At 40.8% G+C, this 22,876-nt stretch overlaps 1 protein-coding gene across 1 annotated transcript; it reads left to right on the forward strand.

The window, feature by feature from the left end:
* Positions 1-19,296: 19,296 nt before the first annotated feature.
* LOC128652090 (serine/arginine-rich splicing factor 4-like) lies at positions 19,297-20,235 on the forward strand. Its single transcript, XM_053705036.1, is given in 2 exon segments — positions 19,297-19,878; positions 19,880-20,235. Coding segments are annotated over 2 exon segments (663 nt in total). The 5' UTR covers positions 19,297-19,378; the 3' UTR covers positions 20,043-20,235.
* Positions 20,236-22,876: the final 2,641 nt, after the last annotated feature.

Below are 22,876 nucleotides of genomic sequence, written 5' to 3' on the forward strand. Positions count from 1 at the left end.
GAGAAGTCAGGGTCTTGTTTGACTTTAAATACTCTAAATTACGATGGTCTGTGTAAATAGTAATTGGAAATTTTGTACCTTCCAAGATATGCCTCCAGAATTCCAATGCGGATTTGATGGCAAGCAATTCCTTATCACCAATACCATAGTTTATCTCAGCTGAGCTCATGACACGAGAGTAGAATGCAACAGGATGTAATGGCTTTTCTTGAGAGGCCCTTTGAGATAGAACAGCCCCTATTGCAAATTCAGAAGCATCAACCTCAAGCGTAAAATGACAACTGGGATCTGGGAATTGCAAAATAGGGGCTGAAGTAAATTTATTCTTGAGAGTAGTGAAAGAGTCCTGAGCTTTACTATCCCATGAAAACCTGATATGTTTCTTAGTTAAAGTTGTTAATGGTTTGACAATATGTGAGAAATCTTTAATGAATTTTCTATAAAAATTCGCAAAACCAAGAAACCTCTGGACATCTTTTTTACATGAGGGTACAGGCCATTTAAGTATAGCTTCTACTTTACTGGTCTCCATAGTAATCCCAGTAGGAGAGATACAGTAACCCAGAAATGAAATAGAGTTAGTATTAAATATACATTTCTCTAGTTTAGCGTAGAGATGATGTTGTCTTAAACGAGATAGAACTAGTTTTACATGTTTTAAATGATTTTCAAAAGTGTCTGAATAGACAAGAATGTCATCTAGATAGATAACAATACATACATCCAGAAGGTCGTGAAAAACATCATTTATGAAGCACTGAAAAGTGGCTGGGGCGTTGCAGAGCCCAAACGGCATTACTGTGTATTCGTAAAGTCCGTATCGTGTACGGAAAGCCGTTAACCACTCATCCCCTGCTCTCATCCTGATTAAATTGTAAGCACCCCTAAGATCGAGCTTGGTGTAGATGGTGGCACCCTGAAGGCGCTCAATTAGTTCAGGAATGAGAGGCAGGGGATATCTGTTTTTCTTAGTACATTTATTCAGTTGTCTGTAATCTATAATGGGGCGTAAACTGCCATCTTTATTTTTCACAAAAAACATAGCAGCACCTGCAGAGGAAGTGGATGGACGTATAAACCCTTTTTTCAAGTTTTCGTCTAGATATTCCTTAAGGTGTGCTAGTTCAGGTTGGGATAAGGGATATATATGACCATATGGAATGGTGCAGTTAGGAATGAGATCAATAGGGCAGTCATACTTCCTATGTGGTGGAAGTGTGGCTGCCTCAACCTTATCAAAAACATCAGCATATTCTTTGTAGCAATCTGGTAATGTCTCTACATTAATATGACAAAGTGTATGAGAATCAGTGCAGAATTGCTTGCAGTACTGAGAATCAAAAACTACAGTAGAGTCTGTCCAAGAAATAGTGGGGTTATGCATAGACAACCACTGAATACCGAGTATCATTGGGTAGACAGAACTTGGTAAAACATCAAAAGATATTAACTCAGTATGCCCTGAGTCTGAGGTAACCTTAAGTGGAACTGTATGGTGTGAAATAGGACCAGAACTAAAAAATGATCCATCAACCAAACGGATGGCTAGTGCAACACTCTTTTTTATTAGTGGTATTTTGTGCTTATCAACAAAAACTAAATCTATGAAATTCCCAGATGCTCCAGAGTCAATTACGGCCTGTACGTCTATCTTCTGCTGATCCCACTGCAACGAGAGAGGGATTGATAAATGAAGCAATTTATTATTAACCATATTAACATTGTGCTTAAATCTCACTCTCTTACCCTTCTTTTGACGAAGGAGAGATGGGCAATCCCTTACGCCATGATCCTTTTCGGCACAATAGAGGCACAAATTAAGCAGTTTGCGTCTGGCTTTCTCTTCAGGCTTTAAAGGGCCTCTAATCACAGCAACATCCATGGGTTCATCAACATTCTTGGTAGCATGGGTAGGAAGATTTATATGATAGTGAGTGTATTTCTTAGGAGTGATGTCAGTTGCGGATTTTTCATATTTCCTTTCCCTGAGTCTCCGGTCAAAACCAATACATAACGTCATGAGATCCTCAAGAACATCTGGAATGATACCTCTAGCAAGTTCATCTTTTAATGAGTCACTGAGGCCCAAGCGAAATTGATTTTTCAGAGCTGGGTTGTTCCATAAAGTGTCAGGAGCCCATCTTTTAAAGTCTGTTATGTATTCCTCTACCATCCTTTTCCCTTGGCGTAAGGATCTCAAAGCTGTTTCAGCAGTATTCTGCTTGTTATGATCCTCATATAAAAGGGACATCGCAGAAAAAAAAGAATCAAGAGAATTTAATATGGGATCATCAGTCTCATAGAAAGTGTTGGCCCAAGATTTAACTTCTCCACGCAAAAAAGAAATCACAGTCAAAACTTTAATTCTGTCAGTAGGATAAGACCTAGGTTTCAAAGTGAACATAAGAGTGCAAGAATTTCTAAAGTCTCTGAACATGGACCTGTCCCCAGAGAATTTCTCTGGCGGACTTACAACAGGCTCCGGTGTAATCTCAGAAGTGGAAGGTTTAGTTGTCATATGCTCATTAATAAATTTTCTAATATTCTGGTTCTCAATTTGTATCTCTCTTAAACCCTGTAACATACTATCCATACTTTGTGCTAGAGAACCCACTCTATTGGAAAGCTCACTCAACTCCATGATAGTGGATAGAGGTACTTTTATTTTTAGGCTTGGTAATATGTTATGTTCTGTAAAATTATGTGTTAGAACAGGTGGTAAATAAGTTTAGGTACCTAGTATCCGCTATAGTAGGACCACTCAGCCTCACACCAAACCTTGGATTCACACAGATTTAACTTACAGGAATCCGGTTTTGCTCATTGAACTGAGGGTCACTACTGCAGGGTACAGAGTGAAAACGGAGCTGTCACGCAACCAGGTTACAGGATGCCTGTATATCAACAGATAGGAGGAGTATCTATAGATAGAGTAGGTAGTGAAATGGAATGTAATACAAACAGATGTAGTACAAAGAGATATTGTAATTAGGCCAAAATGTATTTGTTAGGAATTCAGCACTTCAGGGAATATCATATGTAGTTAGAATGATATTTTGGAGTATGTTATCATATATAGTTTATGCAAGGATAAGATAGTAACAAACGATAAGTCACTTAGTTAGGTTCAAGGTGGTCACAGCAAATGATGTTAATCAAACAGCAGTTCAAACAGAGTAAGCATTGTGACAGGCAGTTGAAGTTAATCCTGCATTTTAGTGATAGTAACAGTCATTGAATACAGAGCATAGGTAGTTTGCTTACTTGAGAGACATAATGATATCCAAATAGAGTAATAAAATATACAGACCAATTCCTGATGGTTATTTGGAAGGCTAAGTCAGAGCCAGATGAAAACCTTACGGTATCCTGAATGCTTGTTTGTAGAGAGGACACAGCGCGGTACACGCGCTGCAGACACGCTGAGATGCCGGGTGTGACGTCACAGCCACCCGGTGTAACAGTTAGGGAATTGAAAGCAGCTCCTTTGGTTCCTAAGAAACTGCGAGTAATAGAATAGGCACACCGGCACACAGCAATGAAGGATTAATGTAGGCTGCAAAGTTTCAAAGCAACAAGTAAGAAATCCCCACAGATTGAGGAAAGGGCTAGGTGTCTTCAGAGAGGAGTCACATAAAGTAACTGATTCAAATTACCAAGCGAGGAGCATAGAGAGGAGGGGCCTTAAATAGGAAAAGAGGATTCAGAATTAAAGGGACAGGATTGTAATAGTGAATACCCTGACAGACATTCACTGTACTCTGAGAGGAATCGGGCTTTAAAATGCTGAGAAGCGCATATCAACGTAGAAATCTTAGCACAAACTTACTTGAACACCTCCATAGGAGGCAAAGTTTGTAAAACTGAATTGTGGGTGTGGTGACGGGTGTATTTATAGGCATTTTGAGGTTTGGGAAACTTTGCCCCTCCTGGTAGGATTGTATATCCCATACGTCACTAGCTAATGGACTCTTGCCAACTATATGAAAGAAATGGGCAAGTAAGGCCATTACATATTTGGGAATTTCCATTTAAGAACATTGTAGTACTTTATATATATTATATTTGTAATATTATATTTGTTGGCTAAGCTTAGAAAATAAATATAAAAATAGAGTAAATATAATATAACCTTTTATGGTAGGATAATGGCTACATTTAGCCACCAATCAGCAAGCGCTATCCAGGTGCTGAACCAAAAATGGCCCAGCTTCTAAGCTTACATTTCTACATTTTCAAATAAAGATACCAAGAGAATGCAGAAAAAAATTATAATAGGAGTAAATCAGAAAGTTGCTTAAAATTGCATGTTCTATCTGAATCATAAAATAAAAAAATTGGGTTTCATATTCCTTCAATTGTCAACATAAGCTAAATGTTATGGTTTAATGGGAACTTATAAATATCAAATTTGAAGACAAAATGGATTGTTGGTTTACATAAAGGGGAAGCCTTTTCCTATAATGCTAACCTTAAGGAAAACTATTTGAAAGTTGTTTACTGTTGGTATTTGAGTACTACTAGACTTCATCACATGAACAAAACTATACAGCCTAGCTGTTTCAGGGGTAGTGGTGAAACAGGTACATACTTTCACATGTGGAGGACCTGTCCTAGTATTGGCCATATTTGGGAAGAGACTTCAAAATTTATTAGTGATATTTTAGAACGGGATTTCCGTCCAACCCCACACTTTCCATCTATGGGGTTGAGAAAACATTCAAATAAATTTATTTCACTAATTTGTACTGCAGTACGCACTTGCATTGCAAGGTTCTGGAAGACTTAAATTCCTCAGTACAAAGTAATAATAAATGAAATAAAATATTATTGCCTAATGTCTGGATTAGTGGCAGGCTTTTTAGGCAATAATGAAGAGGAATTAGCTATTTGGAAATTAATGATTTTTGTGGAAAGCAGCTAGGACTATATAATCTGAGGTGAGAAGTGTTAGAGATATGAAATATACATATGGGGAAAAATGGAGAAAGGAAAAATGTAGGGGAAAGGGAAAGTAAGCAGTAAAAAGGGATAGAAGAGGAAGAAGATAATAGAGGAAAAATATGACATTGGGGAATGAGGATGGAGAAAGAAGAAAGGTGAGTATTGATGAGGGGCTGATGTTGGGTAATCCCCCCCCCTTTTTTTTCTTTCCTCCCACAATAAATTAGTAGTGATCTCTATTGTACTTGTAAGGTCTCCCGAGATATAACCTTGTATTTAATGTAAGATATCACATGAAAAGAGTTTACATTTTATGATGGATTCCTTAAACCATCTTAGAGGACCTAAGATAATAGCAAAATCCTTGGAACTTTTAATTGATAGAGCTTCTCGAATGTATGTTGTTATATTTAAAAACATAAACACATAAATACACAGGTATACACATATATAGACATACATACACACAAACACATATTTAGACATATATACACATATAGGCCTAGATTTAGAGTTCGGCGGTAGCCGTCAAAACCAGCGTTAGAGGCTCCTAACGCTGGTTTTGGGCGCCCGCTGGTATTTGGAGTCAGTGATTAAAGGGTCTAACGCTCACTTTTCAGCCGCGACTTTTCCATACCGCAGATCCCCCTACGCCATTTGCGTAGCCTATCTTTTCAATGGGATCTTTCTAACGCTGGTATTTAGAGTCGTTTCTGCAGTGAGCGTTAGAGCTCTAACGACAAGATTCCAGCCGCCTGAAAATAGCAGGAGTTAAGAGCTTTCTGGCTAACGCCGGTTTATAAAGCTCTTAACTACTGTACCCTAAAGTACACTAACACCCATAAACTACCTATGTACCCCTAAACCGAGGTCCCCCCACATCGCCGCCACTCGATTAAAAATTTTAACCCCTAATCTGCCGACCGCCACCTACGTTATACTTATGTACCCCTAATCTGCTGCCCCTAACCCCGCCGACCCCTATATTATATTTCTTAACCCCTAACTTGCCCCCCACAACGTCGCCGCAAGCTACTTAAAATAATTAACCCCTAATCTTCCGACCGCAAATCGCCGCCACCTACGTTATCCCTATGTACCCCTAATCTGCTACCCCTAACACCGCCGACCCCTATATTATATTTATTAACCCCTAATCTGCCCCCCTCAACGTCGCCGACACCTGCCTACACTTATTAACCCCTAATCTGCCGAGCGGACCGCACCGCTACTATAATAAAGTTATTAACCCCTAATCCGCCTCACTAACCCTATCATAAATAGTATTAACCCCTAATCTGCCCTCCCTAACATCGCCGACACCTACCTTCAATTATTAACCCCTAAACTTCCGATCGGAGCTCACCGCTATTCTAATAAATGGATTAACCCCTAAAGCTAAGTCTAACCCTAACACTAACACCCCCCTAAGTTAAATATAATTTTTATCTAACGAAATAAATTAACTCTTATTAAATAACTTATTCCTATTTAAAGCTAAATACTTACCTGTAAAATAAATCCTAATATAGCTACAATATAAATTATAATTATATTATAGCTATTTTAGGATTAATATTTATTTTACAGGCAACTTTGTAATTATTTTAACCAGGTACAATAGCTATTAAATAGTTAAGAACTATTTAATAGTTACCTAGTTAAAATAATAACAAATTTACCTGTAAAATAAATCCTAACCTAAGTTATAATTAAACCTAACACTAGACTATCAATAAAATAATTAAATAAACTACCTACAATTACCTACAATTAACCTAACACTACACTATCAATAAATAAATTAAACACAATTCCTACAAATAAATACAATTAAATAAACTAGCTAAAGTACAAAAAATAAAAAAAGAACTAAGTTACAGAAAATAAAAAAATATTTACAAACATAAGAAAAATATTACAACAATTTTAAACTAATTACACCTACTCTAAGCCCCCTAATAAAATAACAAAGCCCCCCAAAATAAAAAATTCCCTACCCTATTCTAAATTAAAAAAGTTACAAGCTCTTTTACCTTACCAGCCCTGAACAGGGCCCTTTGCGGGGCATGCCCCAAGGATTTCAGCTCTTTTGCCTGTAAAAGAATAAATACAATACCCCCCCCCCAACATTACAACCCACCACCCACATACCCCTAATCTAACCCAAACCCCCCTTAAATAAACCTAACACTAAGCCCCTGAAGATCTTCCTACCTTGTCTTCACCATCCAGGTATCACCGATCCGTCCTGGCTCCAAGATCTTCATCCAACCCAAGCGGGGGTTGGCGATCCATAATCCGGTGCTCCAAAGTCTTCCTCCTATCCGGCAAGAAGAGGACATCCGGACCGGCAAACATCTTCTCCAAGCGGCATCTTCGATCTTCTTCCATCCGGTGCGGAGCGGGTCCATCTTGAAGCAGGCGACGCGGATCCATCCTCTTCTTCCGATGTCTCCCGACTAATGACGGTTCCTTTAAGGGACGTCATCCAAGATGGCGTCCCTCGAATTCCGATTGGCTGATAGGATTCTATCAGCCAATCGGAATTAAGGTAGGAATTTTCTGATTGGCTGATGGAAACAGCCAATCAGAATCAAGTTCAATCCGATTGGCTGATCCAATCAGCCAATCAGATTGAGCTCGCATTCTATTGGCTGTTCCGATCAGCCAATAGAATGCGAGCTCAATCTGATTGGCTGATGGGATCGGCCAATCGGATTGAACTTGATTCTGATTGGCTGATTCCATCAGCCAATCAGAAAATTCCTACCTTAATTCCGATTGGCTGATAGAATCCTATCAGCCAATCGGAATTCGAGGGACGCCATCTTGGATGACGTCCCTTAAAGGAACCGTCATTAGTCGGGAGACATCGGAAGAAGAGGATGGATCCGCGTCGCCTGCTTCAAGATGGACCCGCTCCGCACCGGATGGAAGAAGATCGAAGATGCCGCTTGGAGAAGATGTTTGCCGGTCCGGATGTCCTCTTCTTGCCGGATAGGAGGAAGACTTTGGAGCACCGGATTATGGATCGCCAACCCCCGCTTGGGTTGGATGAAGATCTTGGAGCCAGGACGGATCGGTGATACCTGGATGGTGAAGACAAGGTAGGAAGATCTTCAGGGGCTTAGTGTTAGGTTTATTTAAGGGGGGTTTGGGTTAGATTAGGGGTATGTGGGTGGTGGGTTGTAATGTTGGGGGGGGGGGGTATTGTATTTATTCTTTTACAGGCAAAAGAGCTGAAATCCTTGGGGCATGCCCCGCAAAGGGCCCTGTTCAGGGCTGGTAAGGTAAAAGAGCTTGTAACTTTTTTAATTTAGAATAGGGTAGGGAATTTTTTATTTTGGGGGGCTTTGTTATTTTATTAGGGGGCTTAGAGTAGGTGTAATTAGTTTAAAATTGTTGTAATATTTTTCTTATGTTTGTAAATATTTTTTTATTTTCTGTAACTTAGTTCTTTTTTATTTTTTGTACTTTAGCTAGTTTATTTAATTGTATTTATTTGTAGGAATTGAGTTTAATTTATTTATTGATAGTGTAGTGTTAGGTTAATTGTAGGTAATTGTAGGTAGTTTATTTAATTATTTTATTGATAGTCTAGTGTTAGGTTTAATTATAACTTAGGTTAGGATTTATTTTACAGGTAAATTTGTTATTATTTTAACTAGGTAACTATTAAATAGTTCTTAACTATTTAATAGCTATTGTACCTGGTTAAAATAATTACAAAGTTGCCTGTAAAATAAATATTAATCCTAAAATAGCTATAATATAATTATAATTTATATTGTAGCTATATTAGGATTTATTTTACAGGTAAGTATTTAGCTTTAAATAGGAATAAGTTATTTAATAAGAGTTAATTTATTTCGTTAGATAAAAATTATATTTAACTTAGGGGGGTGTTAGTGTTAGGGTTAGACTTAGCTTTAGGGGTTAATCCATTTATTAGAATAGCGGTGAGCTCCGATCGGAAGTTTAGGGGTTAATAATTGAAGGTAGGTGTCGGCGATGTTAGGGAGGGCAGATTAGGGGTTAATACTATTTATGATAGGGTTAGTGAGGCGGATTAGGGGTTAATAACTTTATTATAGTAGCGCTCAGGTCCGCTCGGCAGATTAGGGGTTAATAAGTGTAGGTAGGTGGAGGCGAGGTTGAGGGGGGCAGATTAGGGGTTAATAAATATAATATAGGGGTCGGCGATGTTAGGGCAGCAGATTAGGGGTACATAGGGATAACGTAGGTGGCGGCGTTTTACGGAGCGGCAGATTAGGGGTTAAAAGTGTAATGCAGGGGTCAGCGATAGCGTGGGCGGCAGATTAGGGGTTAATAAGTGTAAGGCTAGGGGTGTTTAGACTCGGGGTACATGTTAGAGTGTTAGGTGCAGACGTAGGAAGTGTTTCCCCATAGGAAACAATGGGGCTGCGTTAGGAGCTGAACGCTGCTTTTTTGCAGGTGTTAGGTTTTTTTTCAGCTCAAACAGCCCCATTGTTTCCTATGGGAGAATCGTGCACGAGCACGTTTTTGAGGCCGGCCGCGTCCGTAAGCAGCTCTGGTATCGAGAGTTGCATTTGCGGTAAAAATGCTCTACGCTCCTTTTTTGGAGCCTAACGCAGCATTTGTTTGAACTCTCGATACCAGAGTTAAATTTATGGTGCGGCCAGAAAAAAACCCGCGGAGCGTTAACAGCCCTTTTACCGCCGAACTCTAAATCTAGGCCATTGTTTCTATATACACATATAGTTTCTACCACTAGGAGGAGGTCAAGAACCCATATCAAAGCTTCCCACCTCCAATCTCTCTTTTAGTTTAACATATAGCCGAGTAGAGAATAGGAAACATAAGTAGAGGTGGGAAAGACAAAGCAGGGTCAGTAGAGGTGTCAGAACTGTCAGCCAAACATTTAAACGGGATCATCATCATTCCAAAATAACGAAATACAAAATATTTTAGTTTGTAAAATAATGATGGTCCAAAGTCCTCCATAACATATGGGATTTATACCCAAGCAGATGGTCTATGTTACAGAAAACGTGGAACAATTTGTCTGTCAGTTCTTATTTAGCCGATACAACTGCCTGAATGACTTTCCTGCCAAAATCTGCTTTCTAAAAAGCAAAACCTCAAAGTGATAAACTCTGAAAAAAGTCTGCAACTCTGCTCTAAAGATGCATAAAAACCCATGATGTTGCAACTGCTCTTGTAGAAAAAGCTGTAGTATGCATAGGAGGTGACTCTCCCACCTTCAAGAAAGTCTTTAATCACTTTTTTTGAGTCAAGAGGCCAACACAACCTTAGTAGCTTTTCTGCCCCTTACTAATCTCAGTAGTGAAAAAAAAAAAAAAAAAAAGTTTGTCTGAAATATTTTAGTAGTTTGGAGATAGAGCTTCAAAGCGTTGACTGTATACATCAAGATTATGTAATATCCGCTATCTAGAGTTAGCAGGATCTGAACACAATGAAGGAACAACAATCTCTTGATTGGTATTTTTCTTAGGCAGGAAATCATATTTAGTACAAAGTATAGCCTTCACTTTGAGAATGATTAGAAATGGAAAATCACAAGACAAGGTTGACAACTCAGAAAATCTCTTTGCTGAAGAGATTGTTAATAGTAGGAGTACTTTACTTTCCAAGATAATAGTCGATATCAATGGAATGCAAAGGTTCAAAAGAAGAACCGTGTAATACAGAGAAAAATAAATTCAGATTACAGGATGGAGAAATAGGTTTCAAAATTAGCCTAATTCTAGCTAACGCCTGGATAAAAGTCTGAAACTCATAAATTAACCCAACTTTCTATGAAGCAGAAATTTGACCTTTTAGAATTTAGTAAACAAACCCTTGTCAAGGCCATCCTGAGAAAACTGAAGTAATACCAAGAAAACCCTCTCTGGAAGAACACCACTCAAAATATGTCTTCCAAATCTTGTGATAAATCTCTTGTATTATAGGCTTTCTGGCCTGCATCAAAATTTCAATGACCGAATGTATGTATTAAGAGAAACTTAAGACAACAGGTCATGTCTCGGAGAAAGAAGCCATGGAAAGAAAGAGAACATTTGCACTATATCCGCATACCAAGTTTTGAGGATTAGGCTGGAATAGTTAATATTACTGATGCTGACTCCTGTTTAATCCAAGTAAAGAATCTTTGAAGAAAAACAAAACAAAGGAAACAGGTAAAACAGGTATGCTAGATGAAAGTCCCATGGACATACCAAGGTGACTATTATGTGAGCCTTTGGATCTTTTGATCTTGCACAATAGCTTGGAAGTGTGAGATTTAAGTGAGAGACAGATCTATATCCTGTAAGCCCATATTGATCACTGAGCGGTCGAAAATGTCCTAATGGAGAGACCACTCTCTTGAATGGACCAATTGACTCCTGAGATGATCCACCTCCCAGTTGTTCACACCTTGTATGTAAATTGCCAATAAGGAATAAAGATTCCTCTCTAGCTAAGACAGAGTATTAGACACTTCCTGCATGGCCAGTGAACTATGGTTACCCCCTTGATGATTTATGTAGACCACTGCCGAGAGGTTGTCTGACTGGAAATGGATACACTATTCCTCCTTTAATAGAGGCACAGGCTGAAGTGCCTGGAGATTGCATTAAGTTCCAGAATGTTGGTTGTAAACCTTGCCTCTAGAGGATACCAAACTCACTGCACTCTTCAAGAAAACCAGACTACCCACCAGCTTGAGAGACTGGCATCCGTGGGCACAATATACCAAGACTGACGAAGAAAGGATGTCCCAAGGGTCAAAGACAGACTTTGTGTTCTCAAGAAAAAGATTGACTGACAAAGAAATCTAAAGCAATCTGTGTGCCAAATGTTGATAATTCTGTGACCACTGAGGTAGCATAGCCTTTAAAGGGGTCTCAAGTGAAAAGGGGGCAAAATAAACTGCAAGTGGCTACCATAAGACCACCACCATGCACTTAGCTACCAATGGAATGTACACACCTTCTGAAACTTTATATTGTGAAGTTACGTCAAGAAACGAGATGCATAAGGTTTGAGTCTATTAGGACTTATGCAAAGGCTACCCTTATAGCAGGATGTAAGAAGCTTTTGTTACATTGATACTCCAACCATTATCTTGAATCAGACTGAGACGAGAAGTGCAAAAATGATCACACCTTTATTAATAGCAAAAAATAATAAAAAAGTCCACAAGTCAAATAACAAGCCAGGAGTCAAAACCAGAGCTGGTAGTCAGACGAGCCGAGTCAGGAGCCAAAGCGAATAGTCAGACGAGCCGGAATCAGGAACAAAAAAACAGCAGAGTCAGGAACAAGCCAGGGATCAGGAACCAGGAAGGACGTCAGGCAGCCAGGTAATACACAGGAACTCTCACAAGTCTGAGACAACGCAAAGGCAAAGTATACTGAACAGAGGCCCTTTAAATAATAAGTGATGACATCACAATTCTGAGACTGCATCCTGTCTCACATGGATGATGCACACCAGTCTGGCCATAAAAGGAAGTGCAGTAAATGAGCAGCATCCCCCACAATGCACCATAGTCAGGAAGAAAGGTTAGTAAAATGGCTGCCAGCAGCACATGGCAAACACAACAGGGAGAAAACCCTGACAGTACCCTCCCCTCAATGACCCCTCCCCCACGGGAGGACAAAAGGCTTATTGGGGAAATGGGCATGGAAGGCATGGAGGAGGGCGGGAGCATGAACATCAGAGGAGGGAACCCAAGAACACTCCTCCGGACCGTAGCCCCTCCAGTGAACCAAATACTGTACACGGCTCCTGGACATACGAGAGTCAATAATGCTGCTGACCTCATACTCCTCATGGTTGTCAAAAAAGATAGGATGGGGACGAGGCAACACAGTGGTAAACTGATTACAAACCAATGGTTTCAAGAGGGAGACATGAAAAACATTGGAGATGCGCATAGCAGGAGGAAGGTCAAGAGCGTAGACCACAGGATTAACTCGTTTGAGTATTCGAAAAGGACCAACATAATGGGGAGCCAGTTGCGGGAGGACAGACAAACTCTCTCACCAACCTGGTAGGAAGGTGGGGGCAGACGCCTATGATCAGCCTGGAACTTTTGGTGCTGCATAGAACGATGAAGGCAATCCTGAATCTGCACCCACGTCGAACAGAGTTGCCGGTGATGCTCCTCCAAAGCCGGAATACCCTGAGACATGAATGAATCGGGCAACAAGGATGGTTGAAACCCATAATTTGCCATGAACGGGGATAACTTGGAGGAAGCATTAATAGCACTATTACGAGCAAACTCTGCCCAAGGTAACAGTCCAGACCAATTATTGTGGTGATCTGAGACATAGCAATGGAGGAACTGTTCCAGAGCTTGATTAGACCGTTCCGCAGCCCCATTGGATTGAGGGTAATATGCCGAGGAGACGGAAAGCTGGATCCCCATTTGAGCACAAAAGGAACGCCAAAATCTGGAGACAAACTGGCTACCCCGGTCCGACACTATCTCCTTGGGTAACACATGTAAACGGAAGACTTCCCACGCAAAAATTGAAGCAAGCTCCTGAGCGGTAGGCAGCGTCCTCAAGGGAATGCAATGTGACATTTTAGAAAAACGGTCAATCACCATAAGGATAACAGTATTGCCATTGGAAACAGGGAGCTCGACAATGAAGTCCATGGAAAGATGTGTCCAAGGATGCTCACCATTAGCAATAGGTTGAAGAAGACCCACAGGAAGACGTTGAGGAGCCTTATTCTGTGCACAAACTGAGCAGGAGGCAACATAAACAGCAACATCAGAACAAAGACCTGGCCACCAGAATTGTTGAGTGACAGACCAAATCATTTAGTTCTTGCCTGAGTGACCTGCGGCTTTAGGATAGTGGTAAGTGTGCAAAAGTTTAGTTCGAAGATTCTCAGGAACAAAACACTTACCACTAGGTTTCTCAGGAGGTGCATTGGTTTGTGCAGCCAGGATCTCCTCCCCCAAGGGAGAAGTCAAATTAGTACCTATGGTAGCCAAAATATGGTCAGGAGGTATAACAGGAGTAGGTTAGACAGAGGCGAAAATTGTCAAGAGAGGGCATCAGCCCTAACATTCTTACTACCAGGCAGGTAGGAGACCACATAATTAAACCGAGACAAAAATAGCGCCCATCTGGCCTGTCGGGGCGACAAACATTTTGCTTCAGATAGATAAGTTAAATTCTTGTGGTCAGTAACAATGAGCACCGGCACGCTAGTACCCTCGAGAAGATGCCCCCATTCCTTAAGTGCCAAAATTATAGCCAGTAATTCCCTGTCGCCAATTTCATAATTGCACTCCACTGGAGACAATTTCTTAGAGAAGAAACCACACGGATGCAAGGAACCATCAGGCGTAGGACGTTGAGACAAGAGGGCACCTACTCCAGTCTCAGATGCATCGACTTCAAAAATGAAAGGCAGGACAGGGTTAGGATGAGCCAGAACTGGAGCGGCAGCAAAGGCATTCTTAAGACTATCAAAGGCCTTAATGGCAGTAGGTGACCAATGGAGTGGATCATTCTCTTTACGGGTCATATCTGTGATAGGTTTGACCAAGGAAGAAAAGTTTTTAATAAACTTTCGATAGTAATTGGCGAACCCCAAAAAACGTTGAATAGACCGAAGACCAACTGGACGAGGCCACTGCAGAGCTGCAGATAACTTGTCAGGATCCATTGAGAACCCTGCAACGGAGATAACATAACCTAGGAAGGTTACTTGAGTCTGATGGAACTCACATTTCTCGAGTTTACAAAACAGGCCATTCTCGCGTAGTCTCTGAAGAACCCGTGTAACATCAGAATGATGAGCCTCAAGTGTGGGTGAGTGTATGAGGATGTCGTCTAAGTACACCACAACACACTGTTGCAACATATCTCGTAGGACATCATTAATAAATTCCTGAAAAACAGCAGGAGCATTACATAGGCCAAAGAGCATTACAAGATACTCATAATGCCCGCTATGGAGGAGTCCACCCAGGAAAGGACAACTGTGACCAAAGGTTTCTCCTTAAGTGGTTCCGGGGACGAGGATAAACCACCCAAGGTCTGCCCCCGACAGGACCTTAGGTGTGAGCGTTTCCCAGCCGTATAGGACAAGACTTCAAAAGGTGGCCCTGTAACCCAGAATAGAGGCAGAGCCCCTCCCTCCTCCTAAAGGCCCTCTCCGCCGTGGAGAGACGCGTGAATCCCAGCTGCATCAGCTCAGCAGTACTCTGGACCAGGAGGCATGGGAGGAGAGGGAGGCATGGGTGGGAACGAACACGTAGGAGACAGCGGAACAGGAGGCTTCCGCAAGCGCTCCTTGAAAGAGGGCCTCTCTCTGAGTCTGATGTCAATTAGGATAAAAAAAGACACCAATGCCTCGAGATCCTCTGTTAAATCTCTGGCAGCAACTTCGTCTTTAATCGCATCAGAGAGCCCATGAAAGAAGGTGGCAACAAGGGCTTCATTGTTCCAACCTACCTCTGCGGCAAGCGTACGGAACTCAATAGCATACTGAGCAACAGATCTTGTACCTTGCTGAATGGACATGAGTCGCTTAGCAGCAGAGAAGGAGCGAGTCGGAACATCAAATACCCTTCGAAAGGAGGCCACAAATTCAGGGTAATTTGAAATCACAGGTTTATTAGTCTCCCACAAGGGATTAGCCCAGGCAAGAGCTGTGTCAGAGAGTAACGAGATGAGAAATCCCACCTTAGCTCTGTCAGAGGGAAACGCCTGAGGTAACATCTCAAAGAAAATGCCCACCTGGTTCAAAAACCCTCTGCACTGAATAGGATCGCCTCCATATCGCTGAGGTAGAGGTGCAGAACCGGACATGCTCATGGTAGGACTAGGTGCAGCAGCGGAAACAGGAGCAGTCATAACTTGCGGGACATTTTGGTCCAAATGTGCAGTGCGAGTCAGCAGGGTTTGCAGGGCTAGTGCAAATTGATCCAAGCGGTGATCCTGTTCATCCATCCTGGAAATGATGGCAGGTAAAGATGGATTATTAGCACCATCAGGATTCATGGCCTTTGCGTAACGTCAGGGTGCCAGGAATCAGACTGAGACGAGAAGTGCAAAAATAATCACACCTTTATTAATAGCAAAAAAATAATAAAAAGTCCACAAGTCAAATAACAAGCCAGGAGTCAAAACCAGGGCTGGTAGTCAGACGAGCCGAGTCAGGAGCCAAAGCAAAATGTCAGATGAGCCGGAATCAGGAACAAGGAAACAGCAGAGTCAGGAACAAGCCAGTGATCAGGAACCAGGAAGGACGTCAGGCAGCCAGGTAATACACAGGAACTCTCACAAACAAGTCTGAGACAACGCAAAGGCAAAGTATACTGAACAGAGGCCCTTTAAATAATAAGTGATGACATCACAATTCTGAGACTGCATCCTGTCTCACATGGATGATACACACCAGTCTGGCCATAAAAGGAAGTGCAGTAAATGAGCAGCATCCCCCACAATTCACCATAGTCAGGAAGAGAGTAAAATAGCTTCCAGCAGCACATGGCAAACACAACAGGGAGAAAACCCTGACACAGAGCAAATTAAATGTCCTTATTCTGATCTCTGGCAAGATTGTATTCCACACAGAGTTTTGCAGATATACAAACCTTTGGAGCTGAAAGTAATCCCTGTTTATAGGGATGTGCAGATAAGAATCATTGAGATCTATAATAGCCATAAACTGACACTTTGGATAAAGGGGAAAAAAACTGTGAGGGATGATACCATTATACAAGTGGGAATCCTGACCAATATGTTTAGGGATGTTCAGGACAGGACTGTAAATCCCTAGGGGAAATGAACAGATCGGGGTAAAAACGCTTGACCCTAAAGCTACACAGGTATTAGGATTAATTATTCCCCCATCCTCCAAATCCTTTTATAAAGATCATAGTCAACATTTAGATAGGACCACTGGTTAATCAGGGTGACTGCTTCAAAGAGAACAAAAACATTCAATATCTTGAAGTAAAAAGAGAATCAGTCTGGATAGCCAAACTATTTTTCCGGATAGATCCTAAAATGTAGAACCTTATACATAAACTTATAAAAAGTTGAATAAATCTGTACAAGACATACGCATCAGATGAAGTATACATGTACCTACTTACGCATATGCACATATTTAGACTGTCATGTGGCCTTACTGGCTAGAGGAGCAGCACATATAGACCAACAGGTTCACATTAGATACTTGTAAATCTATGTCCAGAATAAGCAGAGACTGTGTATACTTAAAAAGTAAATACACAGGGGCCTATCTATCAAGCTCCAAAAGGAGCTTGACGGCCCGTGTTTCTGGCGAGTCTTCAGACTCGCCAGAAACAGCAGTTATGAAGCAGCGGTCACAAAGAACGCTGCTCCATAACCCTGTCTGCCTGCTCTGAGCAGGCGGACAGGAATCGCAACAATTCAACCCGATCGAGTACAATCGGGTTGATTGACACCCCCTGCCGCGAGTCAGCAGGGGGCGGCGTTGCACCAGCAGCGCAATGTTAAATGTGGAGAGCGTATTGCTCTCCGCATTCAGTGATGTCTTGTGGACCTGATCCGCACTGTCGGATCAGGTCCGCAAGACATTTCTTAAATATGCCTCACAATGTACATGTGGTGACATAGCTTACAAATTGTATCCCTGGAATATTGACATAGCTGTTCTTAAAATCCCTTCCCCCTGAGATACACCTTTGTCTCTTAGGCTAGGTGTTAAAGATACTCCCAATTTGACTGACATATGATAGGCCAAACCCCTTTTAAATTGAGCATACAATTGGGAACCAAATTCTATCACTGTCTTTCTCTTTTTTATCCTGCTACTGCTGAAGGACGGCTGATTTTGGACAGTGAAAACACACATTAGAGAATTTGGCTAAGTATTCCTGGGATAAAATTACCCATGATTATTTGATTTAGTTAGTTACTGTTGCACAAATTGGGGTTGTGGTAGCTAGAGTTGCCTGGACTGTTTTGTTGTAAAATATATTTGTATATATACCTGTAAATATTGCTCTTATTACAATATATATATATTCCTAATAAATTCTTTGGAAATAACGGAGACCCTTTACAGTGTTTATTTCACTTAACTTAGTTGTAATGGTTTAGTGTTTTTTGCCATAATTAAAAATATATTTAGTATTAAATTTAAAAGTCCAGATTCAATTAAAAACCACATTTTCGCAGCCACAAAGTTTAGACAAATTCATATACCATTTAGTTTTGCAGGAATTTAATAATATGTTGATTTAATTTTAGAATTTTGCAGGTTATATCATACATTTGTATTTTTTATTTTTTTCAAGAAAAAGCATGGTTTTAAAAACCTGTATTTCTGGTCTGTATAAATTTGCATTTACATAGAGTTACATGGGTGAAGGTAAATTTACCTAAAGCTTGAGCCTCAGTCAAAGAAAATTTCTCAATTTAGAGCCAATAATAAAACGTATGTGTTACTGCTAAATGTTTAAATGTAAGTGCAGTAAAGGTAGATTTGGTGTTGTATAGTAAAGTTTTTTTTTATGTAGTATTTAAACAGAGCACATCATGGTTGGCCCCAGTAGGCCTAGTGTATGATGGATACTGGATGTTACTAGATTTGGTAAATGTTTGGGTAGCAATTTTACCCCAATAATTCTCATTTCCATTGCTGGAATGTATACATTGTTTCTTTTCTGAAAATTAGAGTTTACTTTTGACCTGCATTTTTTTACTCTTGTATTTTCTTGTTTTTGGAAAATGGTTATTCCTTTGTAAATGGTGGCCTTACGTTTTGAGGGTTAAATAATTTCATTTTTTTTAGTTTGAAGTTTTTTAATGATTGTTTTCTTTAAAAAATCTAATGAATTGAAGGGACATGATATTTACTTGTTGTCTCTGTCCTATCTAAAATGTTTTCTTTACAAAGTGGATGGTCCTTTGTTGAGTGGACCAGTCTTTCTTTGGCAGTTGTCCTAGTCATTTTAAAATGATGTCTGCTCCTTTATAAATATAACAGACACATTTTGAATATAATGTCCATTCTATAAAGATTGTAATGTTATTTCCCCAAAAGTGAATGCACAACTTTTTCTTACAAAGATATTGCATTTATGTAAGTTTCGTTCTACCTAGAGGTAGCTTGCCCAATACACATGCAAATGTAAATTCCTTCCAGTTGGGGGAAGGTGCAGGAAGGTTGCTGGCAAGTTATGCTGTGTGAGAGTGACATACTATTTGGAGTCTGTGCTGTAGATTAAATGCTATATTGTGTCCTGATTGGATGTTAAATGACCACGTAACACTCGCACAAACTCTCACGTTTTTTGCGAGGTACCAAGCAGTCCGCCCACTAAGTCGTTCTTCCGGTTCGGAGCCCGCGCTTTAGTCTTTGCTGTCTCCTTGCTAAAAGGCCGTAACAAGTTTCGCTCCTGCTCAGCTGCATTATGTCACGTTCATCCTCCATGCCGAGAATCTATATTGGTCGTTTGAATCGCCGAGTCAGGGAACGGGACGTCGAGAGATTCTTTAAAGGCTTTGGAAAAATCATAGAGGTGGATCTTAAGAACAGATATGGCTTTGTTGAGTTTGAGGACCTTCGTGATGCAGATAATGCCGTTTATGAGATGAATGGGAGGGATCTGTGTGGAGAGAGAGTGATCGTAGAGCATGCACATGCTCCTAGAAGGGATTCTCGCAGTGGGTATGGTAGCCACAGAAGTGGTAGCGATAAGTTTGGCCCTCCAGTCCGCACTATGTACCGTCTACGGGTAGAGAACCTGTCCAGAAGATGCAGCTGGCAGGATCTGAAGGATTTCATGCATCAGGCTGGTGAGGTCACGTGTGCTGATGCTCATCAACGGCTTCAAAATGAGGGAGTCATTGAATTTCGATCGCATGCTGACATGATGCATGCGCTTGAGAAACTTGATGGAACAGATATAAACGAAGATTCAACTGGTGGTGGACAGGGCTAGCTCCTTGGCCAAACACTCCTCATCTCGTAGCCGATCTTTATCTCATTTGCGTAGGAGCAGGAGTAGCCATTCCAGATCCCGATCCCGGTCACGCAGTCGGAGCAGAGGATGGGACAGAAAAAGCCAAAGTTGAAGCAAAGATAGGAGAAATTCCAGGAGCCACAGTAAGGATAGGGCAAAAGGGAGATCAGATAGAGGTGGTACCAGAAGTAAAAGTAGAAGTCGGAGCAGGGAGAGAAAAGAAAGGGACAGTCGGAGTCATAGCAAAGAGAGGGCAAGCCGAAGTTTGAATAAGGAAAGGAAGGATAGAGCGGGTGGGGAGAGAGATAGTCAGAGTATGTTACGGTTTAAGTACACTTGTATATCCTTAATTTCAGGACCACTCAGTCTCACACCAAACCTTAGGTTCATAAGATTTAACAAGAACCTTGTTTTTGCTCATTGATCTGAGGGTCACTGCTGCATGTATACAGAGTGAAAGAATACTTAGTAAAATGATACACTGAAGTAACTGTTGCAGCACTGGGGCGCATACACAGCTATATATTGTGTTAAGTAATGGAGATCAGCTGCACAATGGTTTTATAGAGAAATGTAGTCAAAATGGTAGGTAGATGAATATCAGCCTCTAGGAGATTACAGTTGTGTACTGTGAGTGTTCCCACTTATAGGCAGGCAAATATGTTAGCAGAGAGACAGTTCATATAGCAATGCGGTTAAGCAACAAGACAGTTCATATAGCAATGCAGTTTATGCAACAAGACAGTTCGTATAACAATGCAGTTTATGCAGCAAGACAGTTCGTCAACTGAAGATAATAGCAAGATGTCAGGCAGATATTTGGTTAATAAAACTACAAGCTCAATTATTGTGCAGCAGAGGGTTAGTCAGAGTGTGCAGTAGTCAAGGGAGTCACAGAAGCAGAAGTTAGCAGCGGATATCAACAGTAGTTCACAAGGATGGGGTAGCTATTTTAAGCACTGTACGTTACCGCCTTAGATAAGGAGAGAGAGACCGGAGCTTCAGAGGGGGGTCTGACAACACGCCCGTGCTATTTGTTTGCTCACGGAGAGTCCGAGATTCCAGAGAGGGGATGACGTCAGAAGCCACTCACGGCTACAGGTTGTTATGCCGAATCCATCTCAGATCCTTGTGCAGCAGCTGCACAAAACTGATGGTGATAGATCCAAAATAGCTCACATGAGAGGTAGGACTTTGTAGCAGGGTGATCGTAGAAAACCACAAACATAGATAGGAGCAAGGTGTTTTTGCTAGAACTTAGCCTAAGTTAGAGAATGTGTATGGCGTAGAGGCGCTTACAGCTGTGGGTGAATGTTCTAATTTTTCGTATCTTTTTAAAATATTTTTGTTATACTGTGAGGATATATCAAGTTAAGTTACAAACTATAGGACAATAAATTATATCGTTCAAATTCTAAACAAATAATCTCTTCCTGACAAAGTAGGTATTCATATAAAATAATTTATTTTAACACACAATATATTATATAAAACAGTATAATCGTTAAAGTGAATGTAAATTTTGATGTTTAAGTGCCCGGTTTTTAAAACTTTGATTAACAACAGGGGCACTTTAATTCATCAAAATTTACATTTCACTCCTGTTGTGACAAAAAACTTACCTTTTAAACTTCACAGCAGCTGCTGCTTCCTCCGGTCTCACAAGCCATTTCTGATGTCAGAAATGATTGATAGGTCATCCTCCAATCACAGATTCCCCCCCGGGGGATTCAGTGTCTGATTCACTGCTGTGATTGGAGGAAGCCAGATACCTCATTTTAGACCCAGGAAGAGGCTTTGAAACAGGTGGAGGAATCTGGAGCTGCTGTGAAGATTAAAAAGTAAGTTTATTTTCACAACAGGAGTGAAATGAATATATTGATGAATTAAAGTGCCCCTGTTTTTAATCAAAGTTTTAAAAACCGGGCACTTTAGCATCAAAATTTACATTCACTTTAATTAACACTTCACATTCATACTCTCATTCATAAAACAATGTATCTAAAACCGGTTTTATCCAATGCTCTTTGCTACTATTCAAATTTATGGTATAAATTGTAGCAATATGTAGCAATATGTTAAAACAGAAAAAATATATATAAGGAAAGTCCCAATGTTAACTCCAAATATCGCTGTTTAAGCGTTTGGCAAAAAATGGCTTATCTGACCGTGGTTTTAAATGTATATATCCTTTAGTCTTTAATGTTTAAAACCATTTCTTTTCGATATTCAGGTCACAGTCTTTACTCTGGTAAAACCAGCTATCAGCACACGGATAAAAAGTTCAATTGTTGTTTATTGCACTAGGTTTGTACAGACGTTACCTTCAACTAGATTATGTCAATCCCCAAAGGCTTTCTTACCGCCTTGGTTAAATCTTCTGCCTGCTGCTCTTGCTCGCAGGTCTCAACAGATGCAGCTTTACACTCACCGGGATTCTTCACGCTGTTAGCTTTAGCGTCTGACGTCACCGGTTACCCTCAGCTGTGGAGTCTTGAATTCCGATATACTTGCGCAAGTATTGTTTATTCTGGTAGCCTTCCACACTTCCACTCTGCTCTTAGTACTCCGTACGCAGAGATCGCTCGGGCTCAAAACTTAATCCTCCTTCTGTTATATCTTGAGAAAGCCCTGGTAAAAGTGGGGTGAAACGCGTAGAAATACTGAACACTTGGTGCAATCTGCACGGATTTAAACTGCACATTTGATCTATATAACAGAAGGAGGATTAAGTTTTGAGCCTGAGCGATCTCTGCGTACGGAGTACTAAGAGCAGAGTGGAAGTGTGGAAGGCTACCAGAATAAACAATACTTGCGCAAGTATATCGGAATTCAAGACTCCACAGCTGAGGGTAACCGGTGACGTCAGACGCTAAAGCTAACAGCGTGAAGAATCCCGGTGAGTGTAAAGCTGCATCTGTTGAGACCTGCGAGCAAGAGCAGCAA

The sequence above is a fragment of the Bombina bombina genome, chromosome 3 (assembly GCF_027579735.1).
Source record: "Bombina bombina isolate aBomBom1 chromosome 3, aBomBom1.pri, whole genome shotgun sequence".
NCBI classification, from domain to species: Eukaryota; Metazoa; Chordata; class Amphibia; order Anura; family Bombinatoridae; genus Bombina; species Bombina bombina.